This window comes from Rutilus rutilus (assembly GCF_951802725.1).
Source record: "Rutilus rutilus genome assembly, chromosome: 25".
Taxonomy (NCBI): domain Eukaryota; kingdom Metazoa; phylum Chordata; class Actinopteri; order Cypriniformes; family Leuciscidae; genus Rutilus; species Rutilus rutilus.
Genome location: NC_140229.1, coordinates 24,230,755 through 24,251,486, shown reverse-complemented (window position 1 = coordinate 24,251,486; position 20,732 = coordinate 24,230,755). Strand labels below are relative to the sequence as shown.

Genomic DNA, 20,732 nt, shown 5'->3' with positions numbered 1-20,732 from the left:
CCAAACCATTCTCACTCGTTTAGCTCGGAGAAAAACAGATGTCCTGGTTTAGGACTGATAACGCTCACCGCCTGCTGATAAATTTCACATTCAGGTGGACAAGCTAGGGGGGAAATGGGTTTGCGAGGAGTGTGAAAAGGGCTCGGATTGCTGTCGGGAGGGGGTGATTGGACCCAAGTCTGTGTGACGGACAGAGTCACAGCGTGACAGATCAGCGTTGACGGCCAGTGTCCTGACAACCTCCGGATGGAAGGCTGTAATTTGATCAAGCTATCAATCAATACATCCAGATGGGCATCAATCAAGAGCGTAACGTGCTGCACCCTTATCCTCCCTTCGGCGACCAGTGAGGAAAACGAGACAGGAAAATAGGGGACTCAATTTCTTGTTCGGCTCCCCTTCCCTCACTTGACAGCGTCAGACTGAGCAGGGTCACCCTGGCCTGGGTATGCCTGACAGAAACACTTAGATGGTGGAAGTAAGTCCCACATGACTGGCCACATTAATGAAGCAGGTGAAGTAGGTGCAGAAGTGCTGGAAATATAAGTCATTGTGAATTAAACGAACGCTGCATTCTTCCAATGGTACCGAGGACAGTAGCTCAGTACCGCAAGAAGAAGTCAGAAACTGATAAGCGTGACATTATAACAGTGCTTTAAGACTCCTTGCGATAAACAACAAAAGTCGCCTCACTAGCCAATTATTAAAAATCTGACAGCATCGGCTGTCGGGAAAACCACTTCAGAAGCCATTTATAACCTGTGTCTTTGGAGAAACGGGGCAGAGTAATGTTAGGTCATAAAAAGCAGGCATTAAGAAAAAGGTTATCTACATCTTGGGTGTTGAACTAGGAATAATTGGAGAACTAAAGCTTAGTGGAAACTCTAAATGTAGTGGAAAGACAGATAAAAACACCCCTGAGTCAGGAGAAGAATACAATCAACAGGTCTGCCAAGGCGTTAAATTGAAACCCAAACCCAGCCTGTAAACGAGAACCTGTGACCTGATCCAAACGGTATTGTCAGATTTTATGACCAAACAGGACATTGCTTACTCTTTTTATTTCCCATCAAGCGAGCAGACCCAGATGCACGTTTGCAGAGAGCCAAAATGTTTGCTAAGAGTTATGTTAAAATGAAAAGAATATGTATTATAAATACTATTTAAAAATATTATAATAAATATTGTGCACAATGCACAGTTTAGTGAGCCAACTGAGAAAAATTACTGTAAATATGATAATTATGATCAGATGCATATTTACAAAAAGCCAAAACCCTGATAAGATATGTTAAAATTAAAAGATAACAATAATAGTAACAACAACAACATGCGAGAACATATTAGAACACATTATTGTAAACACGGTAATTTTGGTTGTATTTGGTAACACTTACAGTGTATGTTACACACGTTACATTTACTATAAATTGTGCTTAATTACATGCAACTAGCCTAAACCATGCTCTAATCATAACCCTATAGTAAGTACATACAGTTAATTATTATTATTCAGTACTTAAATTGTTACACGGACACCTTAAAATAAAGTGTAACCCTTTATTTTACCGTATGTGCACTTACCAAAGAAAGTACTGGGTAATATAAGGGTTTCAGGGTAGGTTCAGGGTTAGTACCTAGTTATTACACAGTTATTACTATACTATAATAAGTACATAGTACATAGAGAACTTGACTGTAATTTTTTTTTTTTTTTTTTACATGCTAAAGAAAACAGAAAACATACCTGTTCAGGTGTAAGATCCCTCTGTTCATTGGCCAGCATCTCATATCCAACCATAAACTTGCGTATGGTTGCGGATCGCAGTAGAGGAGGATAGTAGTGAGCGTGTAGCTGCCAGTGGCTCATGTCTTCCTTTAGATAACTTCCCGTCGGAGCCCCTGGAGTGTAACAGACCACAACTGTTACCACACACAATGCAATGTTATTGGACACTATTTAGAGCGTCATCATATCTACATTCAATTTCAATTTAAAACAACATATGCCCAACCCAATTTTCTTCCATAATGTGACATATTTCCAAATGGAAATGGATTTTAAATGAGAAAATAGAGCCAGACCTAAAAGCGAGCATGCAGTGGATTGTGGGGCGAATGAAAATGTAGTCCAAGTAGGGCTGGGAGGTATGGCCAAAAAAGTTATCACAATTACATTTTTCTCCTAAGTGAAAGTTGTAGAAACCAGACCATTAATTGTGGTTTTAAACTACTCTTTATTGTTGAGAACATGACAAATACTTGCCAAACAAGTGAACATTTCACAAATCTGAGGTAGAATTTTTTTACACTTTTTCCTTAACAAAATAAATATCTTACAAGAAAAATACATTTCTACATTTCATGTTCTAACGGGTGATATGTGTTGCCTGACTTTGATGACGCGTATCTTCAGCACATTTTGCAGTGCAGGCAGCAATATTAAAATTAATATTATTACATGTCTTGGCTCTTAGAAATTCACATTTGACAGTAGCTTGAGTTAAAATGCAGATGTACATTTATGTTCTTTAACAAAAACTTGTAATTTTATATCGTGAAATTTAAATATTATTTGAGTTTTATTAAAATTAACCATTGCTCTTCCATAGTAGCATACATGATATAACCCTGCACATAGCAACTGGTAAAATGTACAGTACATGTATATGGTTTTGTATGCACAAAAGCTATAGCTTAATCAAATTACTCCTGCATGTCTACATTAAATAATGCAATTCGATATGAATGTCCCACATTCTGCCACATACCATGGTGCAGTTAGTGTTATTACAGTAAATCCGAGTTAAATGATGGTGATTTGTAGATTTAAAAGCCCTCTCACTGCATAATTTTGCACAGTGTGTCTCATGTTTCATCTGGCTTTAAACTAGTTTAAATCAACGAGTAGTGCTGTTTCATTCCGCTTTTGGTGCATAAAGATTAATATTGAACATTTATCTGGCACAAACATATCCACATCACTATGATCAGATGCTTCTCACCGCTGTCATTCATGATGTGTTTATTTTGTTATTGAGAGGAAAGCGCAGCACATATTTACATATTCACATATTCATCTAAACTCTGTTCTCAGCAGGGCGGACGGCGTCAGGATGTTTGCTAAGAGTATATCACAGCTATTTCAAACTTCTTTTCACCCCTAAAAGAACTTCTCCGTGAGTATATCAGGCCCTTAAACCACTGCATAAAACAGAAAGGATTACCTACAATAATAAAATAGCTGCCATTTGCCCTTAGACCAAGTTATTATTTCGACGAAAGATTACAAAGACAAACGTTTTTTTTGGAATAACTTTCCACGATGAACTCTATAAAATAAGAGCAAGAACATTTATTAAGAAACTAATAGGGTCAAGTTTAAATTCACTTTAATTCTAGAATGATGTCACGACCTCTATCGACTGAACAGATGAGATCTTTGCAAGGAAATGAAAGTTCAGTCGTTCCCATTAAGAAGTTAAGACGCAGCACGCAGTGGCTCATTAAGTTTACTATGTGTTTCATTTTCAGCAAAAATGCTTGCTATCCCGATGGTGGTCATTCTCAGAACCCCTTCAAAAAAGTCAAAAATTCATTCCGATCAAATTGACTTGGCATCCATCTATCTTACAAGTGAAAGAAGTTTATGTGGCTATACATCAAAGCTGAATATGCTGAACAAACCACAGCAACTAAATCCTTCATTAAGAACCCAGCCGATGTACAATAACAAGGGCTGCAAACCTTCGGATGCCAGTGGCATGTGAGACATCTCTTGTAAGGTTTCACGGTGCATATTAAGTTATAAAATGGCTGTGAGAACCAGTGGTTTGGCCGTCCGCCCAATCCCAGATCCCCCTCTCTTATCCCCATGTAATGAATGAAAAGCGTATCATGCAAGTTAAATCAGATTCATCCTGACTGCTCCAGTGAAACGGCTGTTCATTTCCTTTACTGGCATTTTCTCGACCGCCCCATGCTAGCTGGATGTTACAGGGTTTGGATCGGGGTCTTGCTTCCCAGCACTCACATGCACACACATATCTCTTTTTGGCCCGTCTTGAGTTTCTTCCCGAGTTTGTTGACGTTCCTGCTTTACATTTGGCTCTCGGCTCTCAGGGGTTACTTCAATGCAGTGCGAAGGTATGTAGAGATCGCTGGCTAGCGGCCATTTTCATCCGTGCCAGTGAAAATAATAAAAGGCTCAGATTCTCCAACACTGTACCTAATTTAAACAGTCTGAACGTGTAAAAACACTCGGCACAATGGCCAAGAATATCAAGTTTGGTGAGCTGAGCTCTACAAGACATTCCATGTCTGTTTACCAATTATAGTGATGTCATCGCTTCTAATACAATTGGGAACGTTGCACGCAATTGGATTGTTCATACGCCTAACATGCCCCATTATTATGATTCATGAATATCGCTGAATATTAATGAACCATCCAACTTTAGCTGAAGTCTATTTGCACTCAGGAACACAAGTCAAATATGTCAGATCAATACGGAATAATAAGTGGATGAGTGGTAATTATGGATGCGTGTGTGTGTGTGTGTGTGTGTGCTCTTTCAAAGTGTAGAAAGGGAAGACCAGGGCTAGTTTTCGCATGAGGAAGTTGTCAGAAGTATCATCAAGTCAATGACTTCAATATATTTTAGTCAAAAGTCCAGTTGCACAAATGTGCGTTTTCTCCAATATGTTTTATGTTTTGTATATTTTTTATATTTATAATAGTATAGTTAAAGGATAATTCCAGTATTTAGTACTTTGAGTCTATTTTCTGGTTTGTTTTGGATGAACTAGAGTGGTGGACACAGAAATTTTGACGATGGGTCCTGTCTCGACTTTTTGACTGGTTTAGAATCGCCTTTGACCGCTTCAGAGTGGCTGTCTACGGGCACGCACGAACATGTCCTTAAAACAACCCTTAACGTCCGTTTTCAAAACTGTGCAACTCATCGAGTGGTTAGCGGTGTTTGTTAATGATTAAAAAGAAGTAGCGTAGCGAAATACAGTTTCTGTCGTGTTTTATTTGGCATTTTGTAAAATCCCATTGATTTCTGTTGGAGGACTCATTGCTCGTTGATATTACTGCACTACCGGGAATGGAAAAGATGCTTCAGACTCAAATATCGAGCGGAAGTTTATACGCGGTTGTGAGGTATCTGAAAAAATAGTTCCACTATAGCAAATAACACGAATTGAAATCATACATTGCGCCGATATATTTGTTTTTAATCATCAACGAACACCACTAACCACTCGGTGAGTTGCACAGTTTTGAAAACGGACGTTAAGGGTTGTTTTAAGGACATGTTCGTGCATGCCCGTAGCCAGCCACTCTGAAGCGGTCAAAGGCGATTCTAAACCAGTCAAAAAGTCGAGACAGGACTCATCGTCAAAAATTCTGTGTCCACCACTCTAGTTCATCCAAAACAAACCAGAAAATAGACTCAAAGTGCTAAATACCGGAATTATCCTTTAACACACACACACACACACACACACACACACACACACACACACACACACACACACACACACACACACACACACACACACACACTCACTTCGTTTTCGCAACCACCAATTAAAATCAAGGCTGAAGCATTACTAATTTCGGTTGCCTCATTAGCAGTGACAATAGTGCATCAAAACAGAGCAGACTCTCACTAATATATAATGCAAAGTTGATCTGAAGTTTGCTCTTAATAAAAATAGGAACTCTTTTTGCGTAAACAGAAATATGTCCCCTCCATGATGAACATGGATTAGCTAAATAATAAGGCCAGCTGAATTCAAGGGATGCTTTTAGAGCTTTTATTCAATTAAAGTCTTCACATTTCTTATCCACAAAAGTACACTATATGCTTACTTGTTTGGAAAAGACTGAAGCTATCTAATAATTCTCAATTTGCACCACTGTGCAGAATTGTCCAAAACACAAACAACTTCAATGACAGTAAAAGCAGGATTTCAGGGCTGAAAAGTTCCACTATAGTTACAGAGACTGGCTGGTAATTTTTGCAGTCTAAATAATGCGCCATGACTGTTTATCCTGGTTCTCCAGCTAAATATATGAATCCATAAAAGAGGCCTCCAACATACTGATTAAATTTTCAAAATGAAATGCATTACATTTCTCGCTGTAAAAGAGGAGCTGTTTATTATGTACAGACCACACTAAGCTCCAGCCTTGAGTGGTGGAAGCTAAAACCTGTTCTACATGCTGGATGTGCCTAAACAGACTGAAAGCCAACTGGCTCTTGCTGATCTTGTGGTCTTTGTCTTCCTTTAGCCTTCAATTTACGTGCCTCGATATTCCTGCATCTGCTATTATAGAGGATCATTATGAAAAGGTCTTTGTTGGAGGTATATGAATAAAATAAAATAAAATAAATGTGAAAAAGGTACGAATTTGCTTCATCGTCTCAAACAATTTTCCTTTTCTGATGGTGTCACCAAACCCTCTTGAAGTTTTATAGGAAAAATTCTGAAGATACATTGTAGCATGATTATTTCTGTTCAATAAAACTAAAATCATAAAAGATAAATAAATAGTTACTTGAAATAAAATAAACATTTACTCAAATAATATAAAATATACATAAAAAATAAAATTAAAACATTTTATTTCAGGTAGTTGCCAAGATTTCTAATTTTCATTTAATTGAATGTACTGTACTTAAATAACTAAAACTACAATAAAAACTTTAGACATATAAAAACATTAAACAAGTTTAAGAACGTACAACGTGAAAAGTCAGTTTATGAATACCCAGGGTTCGTAGTTAAACCAGGGTAAATTACAAGCATGTGAAACGTGAAGCAAGATAACCCAGGGCTCCGTTTACCCAGGGTTTAGAATGATGAACTATTTCAAGTGTGAAAAGCCTAATACTCAGCCAGAAGATTTTAACTATATTTGCAAAAGTAAAACTTATTCAAGGAACCAAATTAAGTAAGACCAGAAGGTGACATCAGCAAGAGTGTCTCATTAACGGTAAAAGTTGCCATGCTGCTAACACACAACAGAGCTGCGCTAATTAGCCCGCTAACGCTACCTCCCCGGCTCATCAGAATGCCTTTGTGCCTTCAGTGACAAAAAAACAAAAACAAATATTTCCTTTCCCCAAACTAATGAGCTCCATTGGAAACAAAATAACAAGCTTTTCTTGGGACGCGATGTGTACTGGCGTCCTTTATTAAATGTGACTTTCCACTTTTCCAAACATTAAATCAAAGTCGAGGTCTCCTAAAACTAAAACCGGTTGAAAGTGAAGCTTGTGGCTTGTACATCTTATTTCCTACGTTTGCTTTCGGAGTGAAATATGTCCTGGACAGGTTGCACTCATCACTTTCTGTAATCTTCTGACTTGGCTCTCTATAACTGAGTGAAGAGAAACATTATCCTCTCAATAAAATCTCCAGCTCTCTTCAAAAGGTATCTGTGTCTGAGGAGACTCGCTCACACACACTGTAGGAGGTGGCCATGCCGACCATGTCCTGAACAATCACTGAGTTCCTCAGGACCATGTCAAACCCCCTGTCCATCAGATACTAGATGTTCTCTAGCATCAGGAGGTCAGGACATTGAGACTCTCACGATGTGGCTTGCCTCTGCTGGAATCTGTTGTGCTCATGGGAACAAGACTGACATATTTAAGTACAGAAAATTAATCAGGATCTTTACAGATGCATACATTAACATAATTAACAACTATATTTTTGTTTTCTGAAGAATATATGAGTGGCACTTGGTCTTTCCAAACCTGCCTGTGTCGTGCTATGTGATTGCTAAAGGTTTTGAGGGTGTTGTTTTATGTAAATGCTTAACGATGGTTTAAAGGGATACTCCACTTTTTGGGGAAATAGGCTCATTTAACAACTCCCCCAGAGTTAAACAGTTGAGTTTTACCGTTTTCGAATCCATTCAGCCGAGTTTCTGATATTTAGAAGAATATCAGTAACCAGACAGTTTCTGGTCTCATTGACTTCCATAGTAGGAAAAAAAATATATACTATGGAAGTCAATGAGACCAGAAACTGTCTGGTTACTGATATTCTTCTAAATATCAGAAACTCGGCTGAATGGATTCGAAAACGGTAAAACTCAACTGTTTAACTCTGGGGGAGTTGTAAAATGAGCCTATTTCCCAAAAAAGTGGAGTATCCCTTTAAAGCACACGGCGGAAGCGCACTTAGGGCGTGTCCGAATCCACTTTTGCTAGTTTAACGATGGGATAAATGGTCGGTGCACCCGGCGCATGGTCTAAAAGGGTTGTCCCTATTCCCTTAATGAGTAATGGGTGTTTTTGGGCATAACGTGCAATAAACCAATCAGAGTCTCATCTCCCCTTCCCTTTAAAAGCCAGTTGCGCTCGCGCCATGGCGGATTCGCTATTTGCGTTTGCAAGCGGAAAAACTGAACGCTTCTCCAGAGAAGAAACGGATCTGCTCATGCGCGAGGTTAAAGCTCTCAAGCAGACCATCTACGGGACAAGCCGGATTCCACCATATCTTTATGTACACAATAATAATCTTTTACATTGTAATCCTTTTATTTTTAATATGTGGCATGTTTGTGTGCTGCTGTGTGTAATAAGCAGAGTGTACGCGCGTTGTGGACCGGCCTATAGGTGGCATATTACTAATGCCCCCTTTAAATAACAAAAAAATACTGCACTATTGACTTTAGACCAGGGGCCAGTTGCATAAACATAGCCATTATGTTAAGACTGTGTCTTAAGAACTAGTATGATCAACTAGAAGTTAGTTAGGGGTAATCAGTCTTACTGTTCGGTGTCAAATTAGACCAATCTACGGTTTTATGTTACTGACTTTAAAAAGTTATTAACAATGTTAAAGAATAAAATTGGATGACTAACTTGTAAGACTAGTCTTAGCAGTTTATACAACTGGCCACAGGTTTCAGTTGGTCAATGGCACAGTCTATTTCTGCCTCAAAATAGCAACGCACCAACAATGCACCTGAACACACCTGGTTTTCAGACCAGCAGCCCATGTGTGCGCAAATGCATTTGGTATTTAAACAACGTGGCGATGACGTGAAAATGTTAACTGCGTCAGGCTGAAACTAGCAAAAAACACTTGCATTGCGCCGGGTGTATAATAGGACCCTTAGAGTGTATTTTCTTTTAACATGTTGGTTTGTGGTTGCCAGGGTTCTGCTATGCAGCTGCTTAAGTGTTTTGAATTGTTTTAACTTACTGCCACGTGGTTGAAAAGATGTTTTGGCTGGCTTTTAGCCCATTGTTACGTATGTGGTTGTGAGGATATTGGTTGGGTGATGCCAAGTGGAGTGCCATGGGATTGTTCTGGCGGTTTTATAGTCTACCTCATCAAGAACCACTAATGAAGACAAATAAATGAATAAACAGGCTGTGCCTCCAAGCCTGCCACAACCTGATTTTTATCCAGACATACTGAGAAAGCCTTAAAGGGGTAGTTCATCCAAAACTGAAAATGTACTCACCCTCAAGCCATCCTCCTAGGTGACTTTCTTCTTTTAGCCAAACACAATCTAAGTTATATTAAAAAATATCCTGGCTCTTCCAAGCTTTAGAATGGGAGTGAATAGTAACTAATAGTAACTAAAGAGATTTTAAAGCCCAAAACAGCGCCTCATCCATCATAAAAGTACTTCTATACAGCTCCATGGGGTTAATAAAGGCCTTCTGAAGCAGAGCGATGTGTTTTTGTAAGAAAAATATCCATATTTATAACTTCCGGCGCGTTCCGGCGGAAGAGTGACCTCTGACCCGACGCATGACGCATGATGTAGGAGTAGCGTAAGCTTAGGTGAAAGTAGACGCCTCTCGTGGTTCAAAGAAATAGATCTGGGCAACAAACTCAAGCTCCTCCCACATTTCTCATAAAAAATTATCATCTTAAATCTAATTCATGACCGGTGTTTTGTTTTGCTCTGTCCTCTATGCTTCTGCAGAGGTCAGAGGTCACTTTTCCGCTGGAACTAGACTTGCGTACGGCTGTTAGAAAGTTATAAATATGGATATTTTTTCTTACAAAAATGCATTGCTCTGCTTTGCGAAGGTCTTTATTAACCCCCTGGAGTCATATGGATTACTTTAATGATGAATGGATGCACTTTTTTGGCCTTCAAAATCTCCTCAAAGCTCGGAAGAGCCAGGATATTTTAATATAACTCTTGATTGTGTTTGGTAGAAAGGAGAAAGTCATATACACCTTGAGTGTGAGTAAATTATGGGATGATTTTTGGTGTGAGCTAACGCTTTAACGGTTCTGAGTCTCTGAGAGCTCTCATTGGTTGCTTGTGTCATGTTTTATTTGAGCACATGGCCTGTGATAGTTTTCACTGTTCATGTGCTCTTGTTTTTGTCACGTTTGCTGTGAGCACATGTGTGTTTCTATGTGCCATGTGCTCTTCTGTCTACTGTATAACCCTGCCCTTGTTATCTGATTATTGGTTCATTTTCCCCATCTGTCCTCCCTCATTATCTGTTTTGTTTGCTCTCCAAATGCATTCTCCTTGTGTGTCATGTTCACCTGTTGTTTCCTGCCTTACCTTGCCGTGTCCAGCCAGTCATGTTTTTTCCCCACAGGGTAGTTTTTTGTTTGTTTTGTTTTAGTTTTTGATTAATAAAAAGCCCATATCTGAGTCCTCACCTCATCCCTTCACCCATCCCTGACAGACTGTGGCTTGTAAACAGGCCTAATGAAAATAGTTTGATCCCAACTTAATCTGAGGCTTCATACCCATGATGCAAAGCTTAAGAGAAATGGCAGTTCTCATCTCTAGGGCTTTTATTGTTTACTTCTCTCTTTTTTTTTTTTTTACTATGCATGGCATGGTCTTAGCAAAACAGTGAATTTGAAATGTAATCAGGCCAATATGGGGGTTTCTTCTGGGAAAAGAAAGCTATTTGGATTATATCAGGGACAAAGGTATTTGAAGGTGGTCTCGCAATGAGGATTCATTTGTGAAATTTGCATGTACTATCATTGTAGCTCCAATATAAACTCAGACAGACAGAATAATATAGTTCTTGCAAATTACTAGTTTAAATAAACAGATAAGTTGAGTACATACTTGTTTGTTGAGTACATAATTGGAATATTATTCCAAATATTTTTTAGCTATACACTAGTTACCCTGCCCCAGGCTATTTACATGATTATTAATCTTTTACACAAATACGTATATGGATGGATATTAGGACTAACACAATAATATAACACATTATTATTAAAAGTAACATTCCCCAAAACCGACTCTAATTGTCTCTCAACACAGATTCGTGTTACTTGTGTAAACTCTTTCCACCAGTTTATGAAGGCTCTAATGAAAATGAGTTGATTCATTCACACGTATGCGTCTCTCGAAGCACATTGTTAATGAAGCCTTCAATGTCAAGCACAATTCCTTGAAACATTGATTTTCCATGTTCTCTCGGTTCCTCCCAGCCCCTGTGAAGGGAAGCATTGAGAGCCAAGCTTCTGTTCAGCCGTATCCTCCTCTCACACACACTTCTGTAAGCTGCTCTCAGCTCCAATTGAGACTCGACATCTTTACTAAAAGGCACCTTGGAGAGACGCCATCTTTAGTCGGGTGTATGGCACATCCATGAACAAATGTGAGCGCTATGAAATGATACAATACACACAGATTATTAATATAAATATGAGCCATATGGTGTTGATTCTTCAGTTAAGGGAACATTTCTGCTCCTGTTTTTTTTTAAAACCAGTATTAAAATGCACATTATAATAGCTTTATAATAAAGGGAATAATGAATTTATAAAAGTGTCAAAATCAAGAAATTCTACTTTATATTATTCCATTAGAATTCAAAAAATATTATAAGGTTGATCAAGGCCATGGTCGGATCTTTAGTCCAGGATATGTGATAAATGTTTAAACACAGATGAAACCTAGTTTGAGAAACTTTCAGTTTTTAAGATCTCAAGTAAAATAATGTGAAAGTATTTTTCGCCTATAATATAATAAGGAAGTATGCGATCTCAGACGCAGCCGCAGTGTTATTCTGGAGGTTGTACAGATGCATAATATATTAGAGTATATTCAAAATGATTGGTCTCAATTTGATTCAAGGTGACAAACGTGATTCAGACAGAAGCAAAGTGAATTAAATATAAAAGTAACACAAAACAACAGAGTCTCAAATAGAACAGGATATTTGAAAGTTTCAGACCTCAGACACGGAGAAAACTGCAGCCCGTCCCGGTGTTTTAAGTGTTTCTCTGACAAAATAGCCCTAATATCTGTGTAAGAATGATTTAATATGCCTGGCTGCTTATTCAGACAAGCCTGACCATGGCATATTAGGGACGATGCCATCCCTTTTATGAGGATAATTCATTTGTCGGGTATGAAATGGCCTGTGGATCCGGGCGACGGAGGATAAGAGGCAGGAGGTTATGGTGGGTAACTAAAAGCGATCCTCTTCTGATGATTTACTTCAACAGATTTGACTTTATGACAGAATAGAATTGAATACACTTAAACCAGCTGCACCACACAGTGTGTCCTGAATGCTAGAACTTCAACACAAATAATTCTTTGAAAGTTTCAAACTAGCAGTTCCTTTGACAGAAAAAATAAATAAAAACCTGTCAAATGAAACGGTCTATGTGACTGAGGGAAAAATGGCTGTAGAATTGCAATTTTTCAATCTCAGATGAGCCACTCGTCACTTCTCCAAAAGTGACTAGTGACACATCTAGTTTTTAAATTGAAGGAGAGGATTTGACAGTTTCTGCAGATGAGTTCAAGAAGACTGTTGAAAGATCAACCGCTAAGGCCAAGTGCACACTAGGAGAGAAGCTCATTGCCCTGCTCAGTTTCTCATTCTGTCATACCTTATAGTGAACACTTTACATGATTGACCTCGTATGTGCGTCATTCTCATCGCCAACTATAGCTAAGATACAGAAATCATCACACACACTTTGCCAAACAAACAACAGAGTACAAGCAAAGAACCAGAAGAAAAAGGACTGACAAATATTTAGCATACTTAGGAATACAGTATATATTCTGACATTTACCACGTTTTACAATTACACTACAAAAACATCAGCGACGAGCACAATCTGAATAAAAATTAATTTCTAGCTGTATTAATACAAATTAGTTCTAATTTGGCAGGCTCCTGGTGTGCCATATCCACCTTATCTTTCAACACAGCAATTTCCTGTGAATGTGCAAGATTTGTGTGAAAGTATTTATACTACAAACTGTGTGTGATTATAATAATATCCAACCAATATTGCAATATCCAGCAGCATAATGAAGTGTTTCGGTACAGTTAAAATAGCTGGAAGCGGATGACAACGGAAGCCTCGGCACATTACATTTGTAATGTTCTTGCATTAAAGGGGTCATATAATGCCATTTTTGTACAAGCTAATATGATTCTTTAGGGTCTAAATTAAAAGTTTGTAATATACTTTAATTAAAAATTCTCATTAGTATTGTAAGAAAACACTAATTTTACCTGGTCAAAAACAGCTCTGTTTTCAGCACGCCGTTTCAGTGCATGTGTCTTTAAATGATAATGAGCTTTGCTCACCCCGCCCCTCTGTTCTGTGGGTACACCGTATTAGACATTCTCTGACCATATCTAACACAATAACCACGTGTTATTCGTTATAAACGTGGGATTATGAATTATATTGAGAACGTTGTACATAGAAAACATGCCGTAATGTACCCTGAGTGTAAACCTTAGACGTATTCATCGTGAAGCCTGCAGCAAGGTTTGCAAATTTCGCAAAGATTAATATAAATACTAATATAAAGGTTAATAAAACATTACACTCACATCTTCTGGAGGTTCAGCAGTAACACGTTGGTACCGATCCGTTTTTTCTCGTTTGTGAAGCTGTCTGGTGTGAAATGATTCGCGCAAACATGAAAGCACAGACGATCGTGGGGAATCCCCGTGAGGGAATCCCCGCGTCAATCCTTTGGGCATATCGCTTCAAAAACAAAACTCAGCCACTGCTTCTTCAACGGCTCGGATTTAGGAACATCCAAATGACTGCTGTGTTCCTTATTACATCTAAGAACAGAACACCACAATCGCTTAGACGCCATTCTACTCCAGCATATCAACAATGGCGGACTACTATGACGACGGCTGTCACAGCTTGCTCTGGGCGGGTCTTGTGTTGAAACACGGCTGTCAATCACAATAGCGGGAGGGGCGTACGATCTTATGACGTCACAATATCGAACGGCTTGATTTCAGAGATGGTCAAACATATAAGGAGATTAAAACAAAACCACTGGATGGATTTTTATCATGATAGGATGGTTGTGTACAGGCACTGCCAACAGACATTTCAGTGCAATCAACTTGTAAAAGTGCATGTACCATTATATGACCCCTTTAAAAAAGGTGGATAAATATCACTTTGGTTTGTAAGAATATTGGATTTATTGATTATGGTTCCAAGATGTCATCCAAACAAAGTTTCTCAGTGCATTCAACTTTACCATTTGGGACATAAAAACAATCACAATAAAAATGTTGGGTTAATTTTGAATCGGAATCAGTTGTGAATTGAGTAGCGGCTTAATTTGGTAATTATTTGTTCATGAAATGGACATCACGGCCCATTCTGCGTTGGTTGTTGCATGCGGGAAGATAATATCTGACACATGGTCACAAAGTTTCCTTTTTTTCACATTTACGAACAATTTAGTCACAGTCTGGAGCCCTGCTTTGACTTAAATTAGTTCAGTCTTCAACATATTCTCAAAATGTTTCTTTCAGGAGACAACATAACCCCAAAAAGAATCCTATCCGTCTATAATGCCACTGCAATTTTCCAACCTCTCGTTGGGAATCATTCTTAAAGAGTGACTAGTGACACATCAAGTTACTCATTGTATATTGAAGAAGAGGCTTTGACAACTTCTGTAGGTTCTGATGGGTACGCTATTAAAGAGAGCGGAGCGAGCGAGAGAGAGAGAGAGAGAGAGGGAGCGTAGTGTCTGTGCCTTCTCTCGTCTGCTCCATCAGATATTCCCCAGTCTTTTCAATGACTGCTGTCCTGTGTCTTCATCACTGGCACACAGTTCTTTTCATTCTATGCTATAAACCTCACTTTACATTCTATGAGCATATGCATTGCAACAAATATAACCTCACAAAAATAAATAGCATGCATGATGTTACAGTACGTGTTTCACACTGCAAGCATGCATAAGAAGCGTAACCACAAAAGCAACAGCTATAAATTCTAAAATGGTTCAAAAAGGATAATTAATTTGCATATAATGGAACCAAAGCCCCAAATTATGAATAAACATGAATATATTTCTTCCCACAAAGTGCATTATCCCTCTCTATGCAATCTCAGGATTGATGGACCCAATATTTTCTCTTTCTATTTCTCATTTTAAGAAGAAAATCATCCTCACTACTTGAAGATTTTGTATTGTTTTGCAATTTTTTTTGCAACTGATTAATTAATACGCATCAGACTCAGTGTGCAAGGACCTTAAGACTGAAATATGTTAAAACAAATGATTTTTATATAAGATATAATTTTCTTAAATCATGCTCTTTTTTTTTTTACTTAAATAAGAATCAATGCTTACAATTTCCCTGTATTTTGTTCACAGCACAATCAATAAAGAGCTCTGATGGCAATGACAGTGTAACATCAATATTACAATACAATTTTCATCATATGAAACTTCACAAATAAACAAAGGCAATGAACATAAAAAAATAATAATAATAATAATAATTCTACATGCCAATACAACAAATGTTATAACTTTGAAAAAAAATAAAAATAATTATAATAATAATTCTAAATGTAAAAGAATAGCAGTCCACAACCATAATGACAACAACACATCGGAACGATATCGGAGTCACTTTCACAATCCTATTTTTTTTCCAGTTGATGAACGATAAAAGCATTGACAGCCAATCAGAATCCACCCTTCTTTAAAGAGCCGGAGCATTTACAGCTTGTAATGAACAGAACGCTATCATGTGCTGGTGTGAATGCTATAGTTATCGTTACAGTGATCTTATTTATTGTTCTTGGTGTGAAAAGGGCCGCAAACAGCTGGAAAACAAACCAGTTGGGAAACACGGATCTGACAGAGTTTGACGGACACAGTGAGAAAGGTCCGATCCGTTTTTCTCCAGAGGTTATCTGATGTCAAGGTTTGTTCTCTTATCTGTCTTCAGAGCATTTGTCCTTCACTTCAGAGGGTTTCGTTTATTTTCCATCTATGACCTTGATAGTCCTCAGATCGAAGTGCCTGAAGCATTTACAGACAAATCCACGATAAGAAGACATCTCTTTTTAAATTGTGATAATTTTCTCTACATCTCAAATGTCTGTTTCGCTCTCTAATACACCTTTAAAGTAAATCTATAACTGCTGAATGCTTGTTTCTTGACAACACCGTACCTGGTAGAGTCGGAAAAATCAATTCATCCCAGAAATTCAACATCTTTGTCGCAAAGATCACGCACAAACGTCTACGCACTTTACCAGCGGCCATTATATCTGCTCATCTCTGACATCGTCACATCTCTTTGTTCTTCCCAGTGTGAAGAGTGTAAAAGTCCATCTTTCAAAACTTCTATTGCTTTGCTCTGCAATTATTTAATGGACCATGTCTGCTGATTTCACAGGCTCCATTACTGCCATTAAAATAATTGCAAAGCTCGACTACACTCACTCCTTTTGTTAAGGAGCAGGAGAGGGATTTGACAGATGACTGCTCCTCGCAATTATCAGCTGGAGATTAAAGCACCGGAGCTGACATCGGTGGGACAATCATGAAAATCTTCTGTAGGACTGAAATCAGTACTTCGTGTTATGTTGTTTCTGTAACTTTAGCTATTTTTATTTATTTATTTTATCTGTTGGGAGTGAGAATGAGAAGGAGGTTATAGGGGGAGTGTGAGAACTCACTGAGCTGGAGAATAAAAATCAGAAAGCATGACGATTTCATTAAATTAGGTTCTTAAAGATGAAGGAATGGGAGGCGAGATGATGTACTGTCTCACTATTGGCCGGTCTCATGTGGCTCCTCCGCAGTGTTATCACACATCGCATCTGACTTCAATTAAGGTTGCAAGTAGCAGAGCCTGAAATCTAATTTAGTCTTATATCTTAGAGTATTTGAGAGAGTGAATGTATTATCAGCTGTTATCAGATCACCGCTTGCTTTGGGACAATTAACAGGTTGAGCAAAATCTGGAATTAATAAATGACAAAAGTGTAAAATCAATATGGGTTGGTGGCATTACCAAAATCTATTGTTTCACGTTATGAATTTCTGATTTGTGTAATGGCAGCCTATACACTATAACGTGATAAAAAATAAAAAAAAATCCTGAATTTTATTTATTTTATTTAAGTAATCATGCGGTATTGGTACTTTATTCATAACATTTTATTATTTGTTTTTTATTAGGATAGATGCAAAACAAAATATACATTAATTAATAACTAAGTTTATTTATTTTTAATAAGTTAAAATTGTACTTATTAAATCAATGAATACATTTATATATAGAGAGCATTAGCTAAGTTCATAAAAAAAATGTTTAAAGGATTCTTAAATTATACATATAATTATTATATATATATATATATATATATATATATATATATATAGGCTATATATATATATATATATATATATGCATAACACAGGTGATCATACTTCAATTAAATAGACTTTTCAACCCTTTATATAAATAAATATTAATGAATTCAATTAAATATTAATCAATAGGGTAGAGGGTTCATCATCTATAATTATCCTGTCATTAAATATTTAATTAAAAACTTTCAAAAATGATATCAGGTCACATATCCACATTGAAGTCATTGAATATTTATTAAGATTAAATTATGAGTAATTCCAACCTCAAAAAAGTTTTACATATTGTACATTGTAATGTCTGTTTTTGTCCACCTAGTGAATACAATACTTTACAAATATAAGGGGCTGCATATGATTTGATTTGTATGAGTTATAAACAACAGACTCATAACAGTAAGGCGTTATTAATAGATGACAGTATAAAAGCACATTTGAAGTTGTTATGAAGTAGCCAATGCTAAAAAAACACTTAAAAATCAATTCATTCATAGCTATCCACGATGAATTGTTCTGCATATGCATAAATGTTCATAAATGTAGTTTAACAAATAATATTAATGTATATTTGATGAATGAATGTAGTTTATGATCCTCTGTTTGCGTTTCTCAAATAACGTGCCATTTTATACTGTAAGATTTGCGCAAGTGGCATTTTGAGAAACATTTATACGAAATCAATCAAGCAAAAATCCAGTTAAAGAGATTAAAATACACAGAGGAGTATTATAAAGAAAAACAAAACAAATCCAATTCACCAAGAAATTAATAATCTTGTCTTCAATATTCAACCCACATATATAAAAGGCAAAGGCGACTATGTATGATACATGACTGAATAATTTAAACCTGGCTGGGTTTCTTCGTTCAGTTATAAATCAGATTTTATAATGCTCTCTAGGCCACGGGCAGTGCTGAGTAAGGTTTCTGCAGCAAGACTTATTGGCTGTGAGAGAGGGCAGTTCTCTGGTGTTGATATTGGACGTGACAGTCATACGGCGCTCTGCCCCAGTGCAGCAGAAGTCTGGCCAACAGAACCACCAGTTCAGCGTCACAGCCATCCTTAGCACATTTTTCCACTCATATATCCTCTGACAACCCTGTCAAAGGCTCTTAAAGATCCCTCACTGGGTCTTGTTAAAAAGTCATAAAGAATTGAGACTGGTGGCTTGCAAATAAATTAATAAAACTGGATTTTTACACTTTCTTAACAAAAAATGACTGGTGCTGCATGCTACAGGAAATTTTCACAAATGTTTTACTAATGTTTGTTCATGCGGTGGGCAAAAATCGTAAGCGGTGTCTACAATGCTTTTTGGGATATTGCCTTTCATGTAGTGTGTAATATGGCTGTTTGTGAATATAAATTGAGACGGTAAAACCAACACCATCGCTACTGTTTGTATCACTGTGTATTAACTGGACAAGTCGACCAATCACAACAGACTGGGCCATCTGACAAATCAGAGCAGAGTAGACCAATCACAACAGACTGGGCCATCTGACCAATCAGACCAGCGTAGACCAATCACAAGTGACTAAGCCATCTGACCAATCAGACCAGAGTAGACCAATCAAAACAGACTGAGCCATCTGACCAATCACAACAGACTGGGCCATCTGACCAATCAGAGCAGAGTAGACCAATCACAACAGACTGGGTCATCTGACCAATCAGAGCAGAGTAGACCGATCACAACAGACTGGACCATCTGACCAATCAGAGCAGAGTAGACCAATCACAACAGACTGGGTCATCTGACCAATCAGAGCAGAGTAAACCAATCACAACAGACTGGGTCATCTGACCAATCAGAGCAGAGTAAACCAATCACAACAGACTGGGTCATCTGACCAATCAGAGCAGAGTAGACCAATCACAACAGACTGGGTCATCTGACCAATCAGAGCAGAGTAGGCCAATCACAACAGACTGGGTCATCTGACCAATCAGAGCAGAGTAAACCAATCACAACAGACTGTGCCATCTGACCAATCAGAGCAGAGTAGACCAATCACAACAGACTGTGCCATCTGACCAATCAGAGCAGAGTAGACTCTCTTAAAGGAGGAGTTTATAGAGACTAAAACCTTGATTGAACCGTTTCAGACACTGTGAGAAAAGAGGTGATGTGCAATGTGTATTATGAAAAAATGTAAGTATTTTTATTTTTTACATTGGATGCATGTACACCGGTTGTAGGAGACTCCGAAACAAACTTAGGAACCTTTAAAATAGCATAATAGGGGCACTTTAAAATAAAATAAAAATAATAATAATAATATTTAAAAAAATAATTAATAAACTTCTCTCTTCAGAAAGTTGCCCAATTTGAGGTATCAATCATGTAGCAAAATGAGTGTGAGATGAGTTACATGCCTACTTTAGTATGAGCAACAGTTCTGCTGAAGTTTGCCTTAGTAAGCATTACTGAAAGCCATCAAACCAAGCAAAGCTGTCTAAGTAAACAGAAGTGTGTAATAAAGGTGAATTCTGACCTTGAATGGACTTAATTTGGATTCCTTTCTATGTTTTTTTAACTGAAAATTTTTACATTTGTTATTCATAACAAATGATATGGGTCAGTGAAACATAAATGTGGAGAGCATGACAAGAAGGGTCTTTTCTGGACGCAACACCCACATTAGGAAACGTCTGGATGAATTCGGTCAAAAGCATCTGGATTTGGTTTATCCATTCAGATAAACCATGTCCAGATGCTTTTCAATCAATTAACAAAGACGCCTACAATGGCCTGGTTGAATGAAACCCTGTGCACACACAGTGTGTTAAAGACAAAAGAGCAGCTTTTTCCTATGAAAGAATAAAGGCAATGTTCTCAGCCAGAAGTGATTCAGGACTGAAACTGCTCACTATCTCTGACTTTTTATATAAAGCTATGAGCAGATGTGGAGATGCTGGATTGTATTCTAGACTTATATATAAACTATATAATTAATAGCTGAGGATAAATGTTTTTCAGGAAGTTTAGCGGCTATGGCTGCTAGTTTTGGTCATTGGTCTTGAACGGCAGAACACATTTCCTTAAAC

General features: G+C 37.6%; 1 protein-coding gene across 1 annotated transcript in view; it reads right to left on the bottom strand.

Annotated features, from left to right (window-relative positions):
* galt (galactose-1-phosphate uridylyltransferase) overlaps positions 1-20,732 on the bottom strand; it is a 119,910-nt gene that overhangs the window by 3,787 nt on the left and 95,391 nt on the right. The window contains exon 10 of the mRNA XM_084400299.1: positions 1,748-1,902. Within this exon, the coding sequence (XP_084256425.1) occupies positions 1,748-1,902 (155 nt within the window). The remainder of the gene's footprint in view (positions 1-1,747; positions 1,903-20,732) is intronic.